At 44.2% G+C, this 18372-nt stretch overlaps 1 protein-coding gene across 1 annotated transcript; it reads right to left on the reverse strand.

The window, feature by feature from the left end:
* Positions 1 to 3345: 3345 nt before the first annotated feature.
* dusp7 (dual specificity phosphatase 7) lies at positions 3346 to 11187 on the reverse strand. The gene is made up of 3 exons (XM_080494372.1): positions 10689 to 11187; positions 7997 to 8425; positions 3346 to 3955 (listed from the first exon to the last, which is right to left on the reverse strand). Exons 1-3 carry the CDS (start codon positions 11101 to 11103, stop codon positions 3639 to 3641), a joined length of 1161 nt encoding a protein of 386 aa, XP_080350498.1. The 5' UTR covers positions 11104 to 11187; the 3' UTR covers positions 3346 to 3638.
* Between the last annotated feature and the right edge of the window lie 7185 nt (positions 11188 to 18372).

An 18372-nucleotide genomic window follows, 5' to 3' on the forward strand; every position in this document is an offset into this window, starting at 1 on the left:
TGGGACACCCCAGTTTGAAATGTGACTTCAGTCTTTAAGCCATGACGGAGCTGGATCTTGTATTACAATAATACAGTATAGTACAAAAAAAAAAAAAGAGAGAGAGAGAGAGAAGAAGAATTTAAAAACTCTTGAGGTCTTCGATCTACAAAATACTGCAGAAAAGTTGTTTTGACATATTGCAGAGTAACAAAGACGACCGCGTGTGACCCGTCGACGGTGAGGCGGCAGCTCGCCGTCCGTCGTCACCGACTTCTTATTCAAATAACACATAGCGAACTTTTGTTTCCCCCTTCACACACACAATGTTGTCGTTTTGTTTTTGTTTTTTCTTCCCTAAAGTTGAGATACAAAGAGTATTGAACAGTCAGCATTAGAAACAAGTTAGAAAGATTATATAAGGCCAGCTAAAAAAAAAAAAAAAAACCCACAACGCTCATCAGATCCTACTGCTGTGCCTCCAAAAACCCGTTTCTTTGTTTCTGTTCAGACTTCGTCCATATCTCTGCTTCCAAAGGCCGCAATGTGTGGCCGGGACCGCCGGGCCTCGTGCAAAACAACTCGCATACGAGTGGATTTGTTTGATGTTATTCATAAGGGGGGGGGGGGGGGTTATCGACACCACCAGAGTTGTGATTGTGGATGTTGAAAAATGAAGTGACAGATGTGCACTGCAGGAATTAAGAAGAGCCACAAATACATGCTGTTGCGTTTTATTTTTTCTTCGTATAACCACATATATGGCTTTTAGTTCGCGCATCTGAAAAATGACGCCATAATCACCTTCAAATTTTAACTTTTCTATTGATGTTAGAACGGAGTATACGTCACGTACATGTCTGTATATTCGCATAAAATTAACAATTATTGCCCCCAAAAATACTACATCTCAACATAAAGCCAATTTTAATGAAAACTTCGGGTGCAAAATGCAGTGAAATATTTAAAAAAACAACTTGAAATGCTAGTTGACTAGCTTTCATTAACGCCATCGCTCATATATGAACTCTGATCTCTGTGTTGTTGTGTCCGCTACTCTCAAGAATCAATATTTCTTTGGAATTTCCACTATTTTGGTTTGGAAACATAAAATTCCCCTGCAATTTAAGTCAAACTGTGAAACCTGGAGCTATCTAAAATATTTCTCCCTCATCCGTTTCATTGTTTAACAGTATCTGAACGATCTGCCGAGTGGATTCATCATACGGGTGTGAGCGGCGTCTCGCCCTCCACGTCTCTGACACACCTGCCAGGAGTGGTTGTGTTTCCCCCCCCCAGCAGCTGCACCGGGCGGCGTCACGCCGGGGTCACCGCCGAGCTAAAAATAGCCGCCGCTCACAACCCGGCGCCCAGAAAACCACCACCTGTAGCTCCACGCTCCTTTGTCTCCGCCCTCACCTTGACGGACGCCTCTTCTGCCATCCCACTAAAAAGTCTTTTTAATTCCGCAGTCCGATGTTCAGGGTTGTTTTTTGTTTGCTGCGTCTGAAACGTGGAAGCGTCGAAACTCCCGAGGTGTGGAGTTCAGGATTTATACGACCTGGCAGAGCAGATGGCTTGTATTCATTACGTTTCGGCGCGATTCTCAATATGCTTGTGCAAAGAGGAAGAAGATGAAACTGTTTGTTTTCCCCACAAGGCCCGATGAGTCCACTTCTCTTAATTAGCAGAGAAAAAAAAAAGCGTATCAAATTCTCTTTTTGGTATAAGTGCTACAGATGTGGACGCTGTCTCAGAAAACGCCCTCGGCCACACGCCGGGCGCCACCGCAGCGGCAACAGCAGTTAAAAAAACGGTCCTCGTTTGTTTTGTCTTTCCTTTTCGGTTTTAAAGCAACATCCTGCCCGTGGTCACGTCCACTGTGAAGAGAGCGAACGGCACCACGGCATGCTCAGGGTATACAAAATAACAGAGATCTGTTCACTATTGACTATCATATAAATATCTGTCCATATATATATATATATTCATTTGTATTTAATATAACTTTCGCATCACATGCCCAAGGCTTTAAGGGTGAACGGACTCCGACAAAGCTTTCTTTGATGAAATGGGTGATTTGGAGACCTTCTGTTTCCACCGCTGCAGTTTCAGAGACTGTTTGGAGTTCAGTAGGCTGCAGGTGGTCGAGGCTGGAGGCCAGTCCCAGCATATATCGCCGCCGTCGCGTAAAGCGCTTTCGTTCAGTACCGCGACCAGCAGGGGGCGCTCAACATTTCCAAGTGTCGTGAAAATGTGAAATCGACCGAATCGCGAGCTCCTAAGTGTTTGGTTGTTTTTTTTTCTTTCGTTCTGAGGTTCCTGTTAGATAAGCTGCCCCGAAGAGTCACTCTCACTTTCTCTCCTTGTACGAGTATACAATAATAATAATAATAATTGTTTTTTTTAAAAATGGCATTCGCTCATCTGTTCACTCGGGACGCGGCAACGCTGCGCTAAAAATCCCGGGTGACGCGACGAGGCAGGAAGTGCGGAGTTTAGTTTCGGGCTGAAACGAAACACACGAGGAGAGCTGGTGGAAACGGTGACTGGGCGTCATAACGGGGAGGAAGACGGAACCGCCCCCCCCCCCCCACCCAGTTCCTGCTCCCTCCCCACTGCACGGTGCAGCTGTCAGGACTCGTCGCAGCCTGGGACTGGCCTCCTCCTCCTCCTCCTCCTCCTCCTCCTCCTCCTCCTCCTCCTTCCTCTCTGAATGTCTCTTTATCCGCCTGCTTCCAGCGACACCACTGTGCAAACTGCATGAGGTCATTACAGACCTGGAAAAAAAAAAACCCCCACACAAACTAAGTAGAAAACAAAAAAAAACAAAACAAAAAACAGACATCTATCTCCACACCCATTCCTCCTTCTTTAGTTTTACAATCTCTTAAGCCATTGTTGGATTGGATTACTTTGTTGTTTTGGACAAAGATAGGATTTCTATGCGTATATATTTATAGAAGGTATAGATCTGTGCGTGTAAATGTACATAGAAAATATACAAAAAAAATGCATAAAGACATACTGAATTCGTTAAGGACTGTCATGTCATGTACGTTGACATACATACAGTACAAACATACATACTTTGTTTATGTGTGTGTGTGTGTGTGTGTGTGTGTGTGTGTGTGTGTGTAAATTCCTTGGTTTTGAAAAACTCCACATTCAGTAGAGCGAGATTTCCTAAATCCCAGATTCTCCACTTGGCACCAGTCGAGACAGAAAGACGAGAGGGGGACGCCCGTCGTCTCCTCAAAGCCGACCCCCCCCCCCAATCGTTGTTACGAAGCTGCGAGGCTCCGCCCCCCCCCCCCCCCCCCCCTTGTTCTGGCGTAACGCAGCGGATCAGGGTTTGTTCCTTCCTCAATGTAAATCAATGCTGAGGAGAACGCCGCCGTACACACACAGGCCACACCCCCTCTCTGGGTTGCAAAAAAAAAAATTAAATGAAAATAAAACTGAAATCTCCCCGTCCTCTTTAACCGTGGCTCCTCTGCGACCCTCCCGTCGCTTCGCGGCCGCTCCGTGGCCGGGCGCTCCGCCCGACGAGCCGCGGGAGGCCGAAACATTCACCAAAAAAAAGCCGGCCGCTCGCCGACCCGGCGCCGCCGTCGGGTAACCGCGACCCTCCCGAAAAAAAACCCAAAAAAAACCCCTCATGTGGACTCCAGCGTGTCCAGCTGAAACACGTTGTGATTGGTCGGGGTGGTGAAGAAGAGCTGGTCGTGCGTGGGCGAGGCGGAGTGGTTGTCGCAGGGGCTGTTGAGGCCCAGCGTCCGCTCGAAGTCCAGCAGCTGGCCCATGAAGTTGAAGTTGGGGGAGATGTTGGACTTTTTCCGCTTGACGAAGTCGTAGGCGTCGTTCAGCGACAGGTTGAGCTTCTGCATCAGGTAGGCCACGGTGACGGTGACCGAGCGGCTGATGCCGGCCAGGCAGTGCACCAGGATGCCGCACTTCTGGGAGCGCGCCTCGTCTGCAAGGGGGAGGAAACAGTCATCGGTCATTAAGGGGCGGAAACACTTCCTCCGTCTGGAAATGTGAAGGAGTTTTTATAAAAACATGAAAAGTGCAACGGCTTTAGGAGAAGTTGTTTTTTTTTTTTTATTTTGGGGACATTTCACTGTATTTTGCACCAGGAGCTTTCATTAAAATTGGCATATTGCATGTACATATACATATATTTATACATGCGCAAGTACACTAATACCATTGGTATTATTATTACTATTATTATTACTGATATACATATTGTTATTTTATTGCTACCATTATTAGCAGTACCATACACGAGTATTATACACTATTACACATTGTTATTATCTGTATTATTGTTATTATTATTATATAATGCCTACTTCTAATGGCTCTGCCACTGCACCTTACTATTTATTTATCTTGCTTTTATCTCCTGCTTGTTTCTAAGTGCCCATGTTCCGTTCTGTGTTTTACTTTATGTCTTATACCCAGATATTTTTATATTTTTACTTTTATTTCTATTCTATTGTATTTTATAATATTCGTATGTACCAGATTGCTGCAACAAAACAATTTCCCTTCGGGGATGAATAAAGTAATTATCTATCTATCTATCTATCTATCTATCTATCTATCTATCTATCTATCTATCTATCTATCTATCTATCTATCTATCTATCTATCTATCTATCTTTATGTTGAAATTGTGGTCATTTTTTGGCAGCAATTGTTTGATTTTGTGAAAATATAGACGTCTTCATCACATACCCTCTGCGCCGCAAGAAAGAAAAACGTCAAAAGACAAATGTAAAGTTTTATCATGGCACTATTCTATCAGTCAAAATGAACTAAACTAAAAGGATTTTAGCTCGAGTTACTTTATCACTGCCAGCAGAAATCCTTCGTTCACGTCACGGTGCATGTCATTTGTTTAATTCGTTGTTTTTAATGACTTTTAACCACATTGATCCAATTCTTTCTATTGTGCTTGCAGATTACAAAGACACCATCAAAATGTGTTCATCAAGCCAAAAGTATGAGATTTAAAAAAAAAGACTTGGCATTTTTTTAATCAATGAAATTCAATGTACTTTGGATTGAATTAAGGTTGCAACTGAAATAATATTAGATTAGATTAGATGAGATTAGATGTCCTTTCTGCTGCAAGTGAGAGTTAAAGCAGCGCAAAAGGTATAACAACAAGTGACCACAGTTTAAATTTAACAAAATCCTGAAAATAATTATTCTTGTTTGGTATTATTTGATCTCGAATCATGAATGAGCCAAAAGGAGAAAAAAAAAAATTACTCACTTCAAATTGACATTTTGACCAACATTTATATGCAAATGTGTAAATTGAATCTCTGGAGTCAGATTCATTTAAAATCCAATTTAACTCCAGGTGATTCATTGCGAGTGCTAATCGGCTTCATAAGCCGGTTGCCGTTAATGCTGCCGTTGTAAAGTATAATAGATTTGAAATGACTGCACTCCTCAAGCGAACTGTTAGGAAATCAATGGTGGCGTATTTGGAGTATCATTGAAAGTCGCAGTAATGGAGGCGAGTGTCAAGTGACGCAGAAAGAAAAAACCCAAAACGCGCTGGTCTGTGAGGAACGCTGCGGAGCGAATGTTCCTCACGCTGTCGGGCGACCGAGTGCAGGATCAATGAGCCGTTCCCTCCGTCGGGAAAACAGGAGTTCAGTGAAATAGTGACCACAGAGAAACACATAAAGCACTTCTACAGAAATGTCAGTTTGCTCTGCAGCTATTTTAGAATAATCGACTGTTTGTTGTCATTTTTCAAGCACAAATTAGCCAAAATATGAACTTTTTTTTCTTTTCCATTCCGATCTAGGATACAGACTGTGTATTTTCTGATTTCCTTAAATAATGTTCCATGTAATAAATGTGCTCTAACTTGATGGCGTCTGTCGTATCAGTTCTAATGCATGAATCTATTAAACTTTTTATTTAGTCTCTCAAATGAGTAAATTAGCTTTTTTCCCCCCCGAATTTCTTTATTTCTATACCGTTAACAAGCTGAATTACGATCAAACCTGCACACGTTTGATCGTTGCCGATAATTACGTTCAGCAAAAGCTGCCTGCTTTCATAAAAAAAAAAAAAAAAAATCACACGGAGACGAAAAATATTTTGAAAATCAAGACGTTTTCTTTCTACTGCCTACATATTATCTGTTTTTTTTGTTTTTTTTTACTCTGGAATGACCTTTTTCTCAATGACAGGAGAAAGTTGAGTGTCATTCTGCTTTCTAGCTCTGCAACGGCAGAAAAAAACCCTAAAAAAAACCCAACATTTTACATTATTAACCAGCTACATTCATCCACCTATCAGTTTCCAGCCTTTGCACTTGCATCCCGACAGGCCATTAGAGCCGGAGATAAGTGCTTCTTTCCTTCCTTTCTTGTCTCTCTCTCTCTCTCCCTCCTCCTCCCTCTCTCTCTCTCTCTCTCTCTCTTGTTGTAGGATTGGGGTCAGTTGGCTCCCGAGCTCAGGCTGCCAAATTAAATTAATATGTGATGTGTGCTCACTTTCCACGCTACAAAAAGACGGACTTGGAAACCGTCGTCGGGAGAGTCGGCTCAGACTCAACCGGGCTCAGAATTCACGCGAGGCACCGGCGGAGAGCGGACCTGCAGCGGCGTTACATCACTCCCGACACATCGCACTGCAACAATCCTCCGTATATCAAGCTGTTAAAGTGCCAGAGAAAATCTAATCACGGCCTCCGCACACGATCGAGCGCCAACTTTCAGTTACTTAAGGATTTTTTTGCAACTTTCAGCCGCACATCTGCATCTCCTTTACCCATAATTACCCCCAGAAGCAGTGATGTAATCCCCCCCCCCTCCCCCCCCCACCCTACACACTGCGGCCAGCGCCATTTAACATCGGCGTGACCCAAATCTGCCACGACCTCTGGCTCTGGCGTATGTCACACTTCCTCCCACCTCGGCAGAGTCGCTACTCTCAAGAAAGAAAGAAGAAAAAAAAAGAAAAAAAAAGGAGAAATATCGCTGGTCTGTGTGGTTTTTACATGGAGACGCTGGCCAAGAAGGAGTCACCGGAGAGGGAATTCACTCATTCTCGGGGAATGAAGTCAGGAGGAACGACCGGAACGACGGGGGGAAAAGAAAAAAAAAAACCCAAAACAAAACACATAAAGCGGACGAGCTGATGTTCTCAGAGGATCTGTTCCCATGTCTCGGTCAAAACCAGGGCTTTGAATTCCTGCTTCATCAGTCACAGGGAGAACGCGGAGGTTTAAAGGTCTCGCATTCTCACTGATTGTGTCGGAATACGTCGCCACGGAGACGCTCGTACGCACAGAAGAAACATCTTTCGCTGCGTTTTGCCTTGTACTTTAGACAAACGTGACACGCAGACTGACAAACGCCGACGCGAGATGTCAAAAATACTGCTTTTACACAGAAAACGGCAGAAAACGACGTCATTTCCATGTTGTGGCCACTAGTGGGTGCTGTTGTTGAACGATACGCTATGAACATTAACAATGGGAGAAAACAGATATTCAAATGGACAGACAACCAACATGGATTGCTGCGGTGACTGTCAAAATAAAAGCACCAAGTCCAGAAGAGTATGGACTGGGAGTCATGACATGACAGAGGACGCCATTGTTGTTGTTTTTGTCCATCTACTCTTGCGCGTCCCGTGGTTCACATGCACAGGAGGAGCTTTACCGTCGTCGACATGGAGGCGGAGCCAAACCATTTCCAGTAAGTTGTGCCCCGCCCCCTTTCTAAATGACGATAGCGTTTTCAAAAACTATTTATAGACAGCCAAGATGCGATAAACATTTTGGGTTTTTTACTTAAAACCGTTGTCGTGTGAACGGGCCATTAACTCAATTCAATTCTATTTTATTTCTACAGCACCAGAGAGAAACCCGACGTCGGCTTCCAGCCACCGAAAAACGAAGAAAGTGGTTAACTTCCTCATAAATATTCCACCCCCACCCCCACCGGCTCGTCACCCCAGCGATCCCACTCACCAATGAAGGAAATGGCCTCGGGGAAAAACTGCGAGAGGTTCTGGCTCCAGTGGTCGGAGATGGGGATCTGTTTGTACTTGAAGTCCCCCTCGTGCTCGAACATGTTGGGCAGGTTGGGCGTCACGTTCAGGATGTACTTGATGTTGTACTTGCTGAGCACGTCCAGGTTGGCGGAGTCTTTGGCGCAGCCCAGGTAGAGGTACGGCAGGATCTGGACGGGGAACGCCGGCTGGTTGCTCGGCAGCGGGCTGCCCTCCGACTCGGTGGCGCTGCCCGGCTCGCGGTCCGACTCCCCGTCCGAGCAGTCGGAGCTGATGCGGAGGCCGCCGAGGCCGAGGACGGAGGTGGGCGGCGAGCTGCTGGGACACGAGCAGTCCAGGTTGGTCTCGCAGTGCTCGGGGTACTCCGACTGGAACTTGTTGAAGCCCCCTGGAAAACACCAAGAAGCCAGCGAAATCCAGATTGAGCACTTTAGGCGAAGAGCCACACTCCGACCGGCGCCAGCCACTACGCCACCGCGCCGAAGATTAGTACAGAGTTTGGAACAGAAATGAGACTTGTACACAAACAGCGAGGGGTGTAGGTCTGTGACATCCACCAAATGGCAGCTAAATGTCAACACTGCCTGATTACAAAAAACATAAACGCCAAGAAAATAACCTTTAGGATTGTGTCACTCATACTGTTGCACAATATTCTACAAAAAAACAAAACAACAAAGCAATACAAGTGTTAGAATAGAGGATTTTAATCAGACTTCACCTCAGTGTTTCACACAACTATTCACCAGACAGACGGGTTTTAATTTGCACATTTACCTTGATGTATGCATCCATAATGACTACTATAAGATTAAGTTATGCAATGGCTTGCGGTTGGAAATGAAAATGTTTTAGGTGCTTTAACAAACTTCTGCAGGATGGATGATACCAGCTGGATTTATGTGAGGCGGCTGCACAGCGACCCCTAACTACCCCTTTACTAATGATTAATATGTCACGTTTTATTGGCATATTATTAATCCTGGCAGGGTTGTAGAGGAGGATTAGCGAATTTAACTACTTCATGAGTTTTAGAAACACATTTTTACTTTGTAGGGAATCTATTAATACAAAAACAAGTAGTATATTATCATCATGTATGTTTACAGTTGCAAATGGTGCAAAATTGTTCACAAAAAACGCTGGTGAACTGAGAACAGCTCACATTGCATCGGCAAATACATCATCTGTTTCCATTTTCAGACACATATAAGATCATTATTAGGGAAGGATTAGCAGATAACATGTTTACTATACCTCATATAAGGATGAATTAATACACAATAAGTGATTTTACGTGATTACGCAATGAGTATCAGTTAAAAAATCATGTGAATTTAACAGATTTTTGTTCAAATGTTGGTTGCTGAAGCAGGACAAAACTGTTATATGAGTGGACAGATGATAACAGCTGGATTTATTTAAGATGGCCACACAGTGACCTCTAATTAACTCTACAAACACGTTCTGTATTGACGTTTGCATTTTTAGGAACATGAGCCACGAAATTATTTCCACCAGGCGTGTGAAAATAAAATCACCCTTTGCCATCGATGTACTTCACGTAGTCATAAATCAACACAATTCCTAGTGTTCGAGCATTACGCAATCGGTTGGCGTTTGAAAATTACGCAAGAAAAAGAGGACTTTTGGTGAAGATGGTGATCATTTTTTCTTAATGGGAGCCGTCACGTCACATGCTGATGAGACAGATGACAGCACGGTGATGTGATTTTTTTTTTTTTTTTTTTTTTCTTTTCACGCAGGCACGAGCAGGAACACGAGCTGGAACGGATGTGGTCCATTGAGAAAAGCTGCGCCCTGCGGAGGATCCGGACAGGCGCTGCGCCGCGCGCCGCTGTGGCGGAGCGGAGCGCAGCGCAGCGGGCTTTTTGTGAATGGCGGCTCCGCTTCTGACTCCCGTCAGACGTTCTCTATCACGGAAATACCCCACAAAAAAAGAAGAAGAAAAAAAAAACCCCCAGCATTCTGCCACCACCGGTATCTAACATGTACGCATGTGCGTTTTTAATGCCCGAGCTGGATGATTAATCCGCGCGCTTCGTCTCCCCCCGGTTTCCCCGTTCATTCATGAAAAAAAAAACCCCAACAACAAACAAACAGTAACAAAAACTGCCAGTATTCTCTTGAAGGAACACAACATGGCGGGGCCTTTTTAATTGAAAACATCCATTAAATCCAGCTCTGGCTTAATTCGGATTTTCTTTTGATTTATACGCACTGAGATTATAAATCATCATCCTCGGACGTTAGTTACATATTGACTACACCATATCTGATATAACAGCCCAAAACTCTTGTGATTCTCTGACGATAAATAACAAAGTTTAGTGGCCAGATGATAACAGCTGGATTTATTAGAGGTGGCGCCACTCGGTGACCCCTAATTACCCCCGCGCGCACTTTATTGATGTATCCATGTTTCATGGGCTTCTAACGGGAGTGACGTGACGTTTGGGACTCGGGTAAACGATTAGGATCTATTCAAACTAACGGAATCGCGAGCAGAGATTAAAATAATAATAATAATAAAATCCAGTGACAGATCACATCCAAATAGTTTGTTTAAATCCGACGGCTGTGGACTGAAACCCAGACTTGAACAGAGGCAGTAGGAAGTGTGATCTCACCCTCCAGATGAAAAGCCTTGCAGCCGTCGTCCCGGAGCTTGTGCAGGAGCAGCCCCAGCACGGAGCTGCCCAGCCCGGACCCGGAGTCCTGGCGCTCGGGGGTCGCCTCGTCGTACAGGACCACCACGTCCGTCTTGCAGCGCTTGACGAATTTCTCCTTGTCCTCGTTGTTGGGGATGATGGAGCGGATGGGGAGGTTTCCCTTCTTCAGCCTCCGCAGCATGAGGCCCGGGATGGCCAGGTTGATGGCCGACTCGATGTGCGAGGACTCGTACAGCTCGTGGGCTCTGCAGTCCAGCAGGAGCAGGGAGCTGGCCCCGGACTCCAGCTCCTCCTGCAGCCACTCCACACTCTTACTCGACATCATCATCATAGTCACGATCGCGGAGCCTCCCCACGGGTGATTAATTCTCATCAGGGAAACCTTAATCCACCTGCCCCCTGCTGTGACATGAAAACAACACAACAGAATAGAGCCACAAAAAAAAAAATCACGGCGCTAAACTTCCCTTCCTGCGGCCACCACCACCACCTCCTCCACCATCACCACCACCACCTCCTCCTCCTCCTCCTCCTCCGCCTCCAGCAGCACCTCCGCCGCCGCCGCCGCTGTTCCTGCGCACCCGACGCACACTTCCACACATCCAACGCGCACGCAGCGAAGCCCCTCTGCCCGGAGCAGGAAACTTGAACATGCAGAACTCTCTGTCCCCCCTTCCTTCAGCCCCACAGAAGAAGAAGAAGAAGAAGAAGAAGAAGAAAAAGAAGCAGAAGAAGTGCTGCTTTCACTCCAGTCCATCGACGTCCATTCGGCGAGACGCGCTCCCAAGTTGGAGGCGCGCAAGCGACTGCGCGATCCGGCGGAGGGAGTCAGGGACGAGCCGCGGACGCCACAGCCCCGCGATGGTTGTGTTTATTGGACATGCTGGCCCGCGGAGCGCCTCTGGTTTGTCATTTCCACTGGACGCGTTAAAGAGGCGCTGCGGGCTGGTCATTGAGGAGAGGGAGGAGCGCGGATTTAAAGGCGCAGAGCGCAGAGCGCGCGCACGAGTCGCACGACGTCCATTCATAGGATCGTCCGTGCCTTACATGAATACCAACACGGATTTAATGAATATACATTATGAAAGTCTCACTTAGTGCTTGCTGTATTTCCCAGCGAGGCTGTATATATATTATTAAACATATTTTGCAGAGTAATATAATGACAAAATGTCTTAGTGGAAATCTGGAGGCCGTGTATTTTCTGTCTGTGAATCTTTCTCAAAAAGTTCTGCTATGGAATTATGATTTTAAATTACCAATAGCCGGAAAGTAAAACTATAGCAAAACTTTAAATTCTCTAAAGTCTTGTAATGGTAATGGAGATTACTTAAAATGATAGTATATACATCAGACGCCATCAGTGTAATTCCAATACAAAACTAATGGTCTAATAGTTGTGAGGGCTGGAGGCACATCCGCCCAAACCTTGAACACCACTGACTTAGATCTACAATATATGATATTTTAGCTTAATGTAAATCACCGTGGCTCCAACTAATAAGCAGCAGAACGATGCAAAACAAAAAAAGGTGCTGCAGTTTTGCAAGGTGCTGCTCGTCTGTACTTGTTGTACCACTTTATCCACCTTCAGGTCATATCGAGCTGCAGCCAAACGTGGCGACGCTGAGCGAAGACGACCAGGTAGAACCCCGGTTGGCCACACAGGACAAAGCCCGAGAGACAATCACACTCACATTCACACCCTCTCATCATTTCGACTCACTCATTACCCTCAATCACACGTTGTAGAATACTCAGTCCGGTTTATCCTTAATTATCCTTAAATATTTATAATTTATTCCGAATTGGATATATGCATTAAACCCAAGTCTGCCACTCGATCTTCGAGGCCTTTTGGGGCTTCGCTGCCACACTGATGCAGGCCGCTCAGTGCATCCTCGAAAAGAGGGTCTGGGGTTCAGAGTCTTGCTCAAGGACACCTCGACACGAGGACAGAGAGAGAGAGATGGGGAGCTGGGCAGTGTACCTGCCGCACTGAACACACCATCACTACGTCTCACCACCGATGACCTAATAAGGCATCAGCAGGTTGTGACAGAGGCAGAGCGAGGGAAAAGAGGAGCATTTGATTTCCTCACAGCTGCAGAGAGGAGGGGTGGGTGGGGGGGTTGCACCAGCTGCAGACAATGGCTCTTTATCTCCCCCCCCCCCCCAATGGCTTACACACAAACACTCACTCACTCACTCACCAACAACACACACACACATGCACACACACACACAGACACACACACACGCAAACTTTAGGGCCCTTGTGTTTCCACTCCCTTCATGGACAACAACAGGCTCTCTGACTGAGTGTGAAACTGCGAGTGTGTTTGTCTGGAAACCGCTGCTTGCCAATAGTAAACAAAATTATTGCCATTTATTTTGGAATAAATATGAACTTTACTCTCAGAGTTTGAAGCGTGTGAGAAGAATGCCAGCCCCCCCCCCCCCCCCCCCCCCTCCAGTTCTTCCATCATCAACACGTCTTCGTTTGGTTCGTTTTCCTTCAAACGGCTTGAAACGCGTCAATCTTCAGTATGAATAGAATGTTTCAGTTGTTCTGCTTCGCTTCAGAGCGGCGGATCTTTTCAGTCTGTCATAAAAACGTGCAGAAGGACTGAAAGACTCGACTGTTAAAGCTCGTCCTCACACTTCCAATCCAGAAGATGTCAGAATACAAAAATGCCAAAACTTAAAATTAGCTTCGCAAAGAGGAAAAAAAAAAAAAATCTGGTATCAGCTTCTTCTTTTTATTTATTTTTTAAATCTCAGAGGATAACAGGACAAGATATTTACAGACAGGATCAAGTATTGTGTTATAAAAAGGAAGTACGACTAAAACGTCAGAGTTAACGTGAGCAAGCGACGAGACTTATGAATTCTTGGTTTCACTTCGAGAAGATTTCATGTTGTTCCTGTTTTTCACAACACGGATTCTGGTGAATTTCTTTAAACGCAACGTGCAATGAAGAAGTAGATGTTGAAGCGAAAGATCAAGCTGAAGTATGTTTGAAACCTGATGTGATTGTTGACAGTAGAAAAACAAAAAGCTATATGCAGCCTTTTAAACAAGAGTAAGAATTAAGACCGTTAAAAAAAAAACCCCAATATGAGTGAATAAACACACAATTTGAACAATTTGATAAGGTTTATTTCCACTAATCAGCCTGAATATTATGGACAGATGTCAAACTTCACGTATCGAAGCAAGATTTTTATTTGCCAGCCAACAGTATGTCCCACGAATATCAAGAATGCCACACACCGATACGTCCATTTAAGAACCTCATTGAGATGCGTTGCGTCACAAAAGGAATGTCAGGAATGTGCCAGGAACGACGGGAAAGTGATGTTTGTAACCCACGAAGAGATTCAGTTGGAGATCAAGGTCTCACACATTACAAGAGATCGTCACGCAGCGCCAGACTGAACAGAAATGGCCGCCCTATAGAGGTTTGGTTCAGCAGAGGTTTCCCTCCAAGAGAGTTTCCTCTCTCAGTAAGAAACAGCACGAGATGTTGTACTTGGTACAACGTGAACAAAACCGAGTCGACGTGACGCAATCAGATCAGGCAACACATCCAAACAACTGTCATCACGTTGTGATTTGTGATCAGAAGTTCATGACAAATCCCCCCCCTTTTCAAACAATCATTCCAAATAAAGCCCGTGACTCTTCAAACGAGTGACTCAGACTTCACGGGAAGAGTCGGACAACTGCAGGTCTTCTGGCCTTTCTTTCGACGTACGTGAGAAAAGCGGCCAAACAGAACGAGTTCCACATTCGGACAAAGAAGTTCACACGAGGATTCGCCTCGCTGGCTGGAGGCTCTGCCCTCCGTTGCGAAACGGCTTGCTCATACATGTATCGACGGCGCTTTCATCCGCCATTCTGGAAAGCACGGGAGTGTTTTGATAGTCTATGTACACACATTTCCTGTTTCGCAACACCTGCGCTCTGTGCCAAGGTTCGGGGAAAATGGTCACACCACTGGTCTTAAAGGATTCCGTCAGATTTATTTTTCATAAATATTGAGAGGAAGTGAGAAGAGGAGGCACACAAAGGACTCTGACGGTTGAAGTGACCGGTTTAAGAGGAAACAAGCAACGCGCGTTACTATAAATCCTCCGCTGGCTTTCTCTGCCAGATTGAAGGCTCCTTAATTCCATTTTCAAACCTTTGTTCTGGTGTGGTAATGCAATTTTCCGAAGAGAAGTGTTGAAATAAGTTCCTGCTGCAAATCCGACGCTGGACGAGAACTTCCTCTTTTCTCTGAGTGGGAAAACAAAAACACGCACCAAAGAAATTCACACAAAGGGGTAAAACAGGGACGAGGATAAAGCGTGTTACGTGATTTTTTTTTTTTTTGGAAGTATAAATCTGTCTCGAGACTGAGTACATCTGAAATTAGGAGTTTTGGTTTTGGTGTATACAGCATATTAACAGTGTTCCTAAATGAAACAATTCTCAGTAGGAAGAACACGTCTTTCTCGGTTCCTTTCAGATCAGCAGCTGGTGAAGGTTCTGGTCATTTCTGGGTGTATCGGGTGAGAAACGTCAAATCAGTTCATTTCACTTTCACTTTTTAAACTCAGTGATTGTGATTTCCTTCCGTCACACACTTACAGTAATTGTGGGTGAGAGTTAAGAAAACACCAGGAGGAGGAAAACCTGCTTTATCGGTTTTACGTTACGGGAAAAAAAAAAAGGGAATCCACTTTCTGTATTTTGATGTAAACCTGCTCTTGCAAATCTGGAAGTGTTTACGGCCATTAAAGGCCTTTCCTTAGGAACTAACGGTAACCCTTTATTTATTGTTTATTGTTTACCTGCTATATCACCCCGGCAAACAGATACTACCTTGTCCTCGTCACCTTTACTACATTGTGAAGTCGTCCAACTGGTTATTGCCTCAACAAGAGTCCATGGTAACAAACAACAGTTTTATTGTGTGTGCACGAGCATCGTGCATCATTATAGTTGAAAATTAACTTTTACTTTTTGATTGGACACTTAAAGGTTGGACAACGTGAACTTGTGGGCTAAAGTTCACCCGTTTGATTCCTACTGCTGGCGAGTCACCCTGACCAACAACCTCAAACTCCAAAAGCCCAAAACTTGTGAATAACCCACATGGAAAGAACATATATGAGGATATATGCACATATATGAAACCTATATGCAGCATATATGCACAAACACGCTGCATATATGCACATATACGCTGCATATATGCACATATATGACTATATATGCTGCATTTATGCACATAAATGCTGCATATATACACATATATGCACATAAATGCTGCATATATGCACATATATGCTGCATATATGCACATATATGCCACATATAGGCAAAATTGAGGTGCATATATGTGAATATACAGGCCATATAGGTCTCCTGTACTGCTTCTTTATTTCCACACACATATATATATATATATATAGCCCATATCTCACTTTGGCAACTGGCATACATTATCAAGGCAATAACTAAGAACTAACTAAAAAACAATTATGTAAGAAGAACTTGTATGTGCGAACACGTGAAATTGGTATCACATGTAATTGCCCACATGGAAAGAACCTATATAAACATATATGTTTTAATATAGGTTTTGAATATATGTGACATATATAAAATTGGCCGTTTTGGCCCATATACGTATATATATGTACATAAAATATAGGAAAACGGTCAATTTTCTATATGTCACATATATTAAAAACCTATATCAAAACCTATATCAAAACCTATATCAAAACATATATGTTTATATAGGTTCTTTCCATGTGGGGTAAAAGGAGTGAGAGTTGTAGATTCCGACACCGTCTCAATGCTTTGACTTTTCAGTACCGTTGCATCGATTCACGTAAAGAATGTGGCGACCTTCACCTCCTCTGTGCTCGCCCATGAGGTGAGTTTACCTGATGATACAGGGAAACAGAATGAACATCGGCAGAAATACACAAGACAAAGTGACAAAGACAGACAAGATCTTCATACATAGAAACCTCATGTTGTCTAACCAGTGTTTGGTCATAAAACAACCTTTGTAGACATCGATCATCCTCACCACGGTGTGACTGCAGCACTTTGTCCCGATAAACAAACTACAATAAAAGTGATAAAATCTCAAGCTAAACAACTTGTTTATCCGTTGCCCTGCGTTGCAGATACGTGACGATGATGGCGTCGTAAATTGGGGGGATCTTTTCTCCGAGCTGCGCCTCTCGTGTCCGTCTGAGGTTTTCCTCTCAGGCAGACTTGAGGTTTGAAGCCACTGGAGGCTGGCCTCCCCCTCTCCCACGCTGACGCTGGCATTTCCTCCGCCGTTTCCTTTGCCCCCGTGCGCACAGGTTGTCAACACGGGGAGGAACAACTGGTCTGGAAAATGTATCAAGGTATCATGTCTGATTTACACATCCTACGGTTCACTGACTCTCAGGCTGGCCATCGAAAGCACCTTCAGCCTTTTTTTTTGTGTGCTTTTAATTGCCTGTAGATCTCGAGCCGTTAACTGTTCTAACACAGTGGGATAAACACTACGATATGTGGCATTCGGCCATAGAGTCTCACTTGGCGCCAGACCAAACATGCCAAGAGGTCGGGGAGTGCGACGTGGCCGAGTCCTGTAAACCTTAAGAATCCGCGTATGTGAGTGCAGCGGTTTGTCTGTGTCCACACAGTAAAACACCGAAACGCTGAAGCAACGCGACAACAGAACACTTTCAAACGTCTCTTGCAGTTTTCAGCTAGCGTTAAAGCACCCAAACAGCTCGTTATTGTTGCTACTTTTATTTTGAAGGTGCATTTAGACTGATGTTACTTTGTTGTCCGGAAGGTATAATAATAATAATAACGGGAGATGTTTTATTTTGAAGGGCTATAAAACGTGTGCAACACGACACAAGGAATGCAAATAAGTTCAGTTTTAAAGATTATTTATTTACTATTTGGATCGACTTGTAGCTCTTTTTGTCGTCTCTTTGGGTTTCTGTCATGGCGTTTATGCTGCAGCAATTAGCACCGTCAGACTGAAAGATAAAAGAATTCACAAAAGTATTTGGTTTGGAGGAGCAAATTTAAGTATGAATGTTGAAAAGCATAAGAATATGGTGAACACATTACTTTTTCAAGTGATTTGTAAACAGCAGCAGGTATATTGATGTTTTCTTACGGCGTGTTCGCTGTTCATGGACATGGAAAGAAAAGGTTTTGGTTTTTTTAAATGAAATGTCGTGAACCATCAGTGCGAGAGTCAAGTCGTACCAGGGATGGTACGTTTAGTCTTCAGAAAAATCTTACCCTTTTTCCTCAGATTTGCTAAATTGTTATTTTTTTTTAAGTGACATAAATTTGCTTCGGGAAGTTACTTTGTGTATTACTTGATGTCCCAAACTGGATTTATTCGTTACAGTGGGCATTTTTATCCAATGGAAAAAAAGTAGAGTTACTCAAAAGCTACCAATTAACCAAACAAGTATGTCTGTAGATTGTGTGAGGAAGTTTAGATTGTGTGAGGAAGCCTGCTAACAAAACAAACAAACAGAAACAAGCAGACAACGAAGAATGGACCTGAAAACGAACCCAGTTCATTGCGAGGCGACTGTGTTAACCACT

The sequence above is a fragment of the Blennius ocellaris genome, assembly GCF_963422515.1.
Source record: "Blennius ocellaris genome assembly, chromosome: 4".
Classification (NCBI taxonomy): Eukaryota; Metazoa; Chordata; class Actinopteri; order Blenniiformes; family Blenniidae; genus Blennius; species Blennius ocellaris.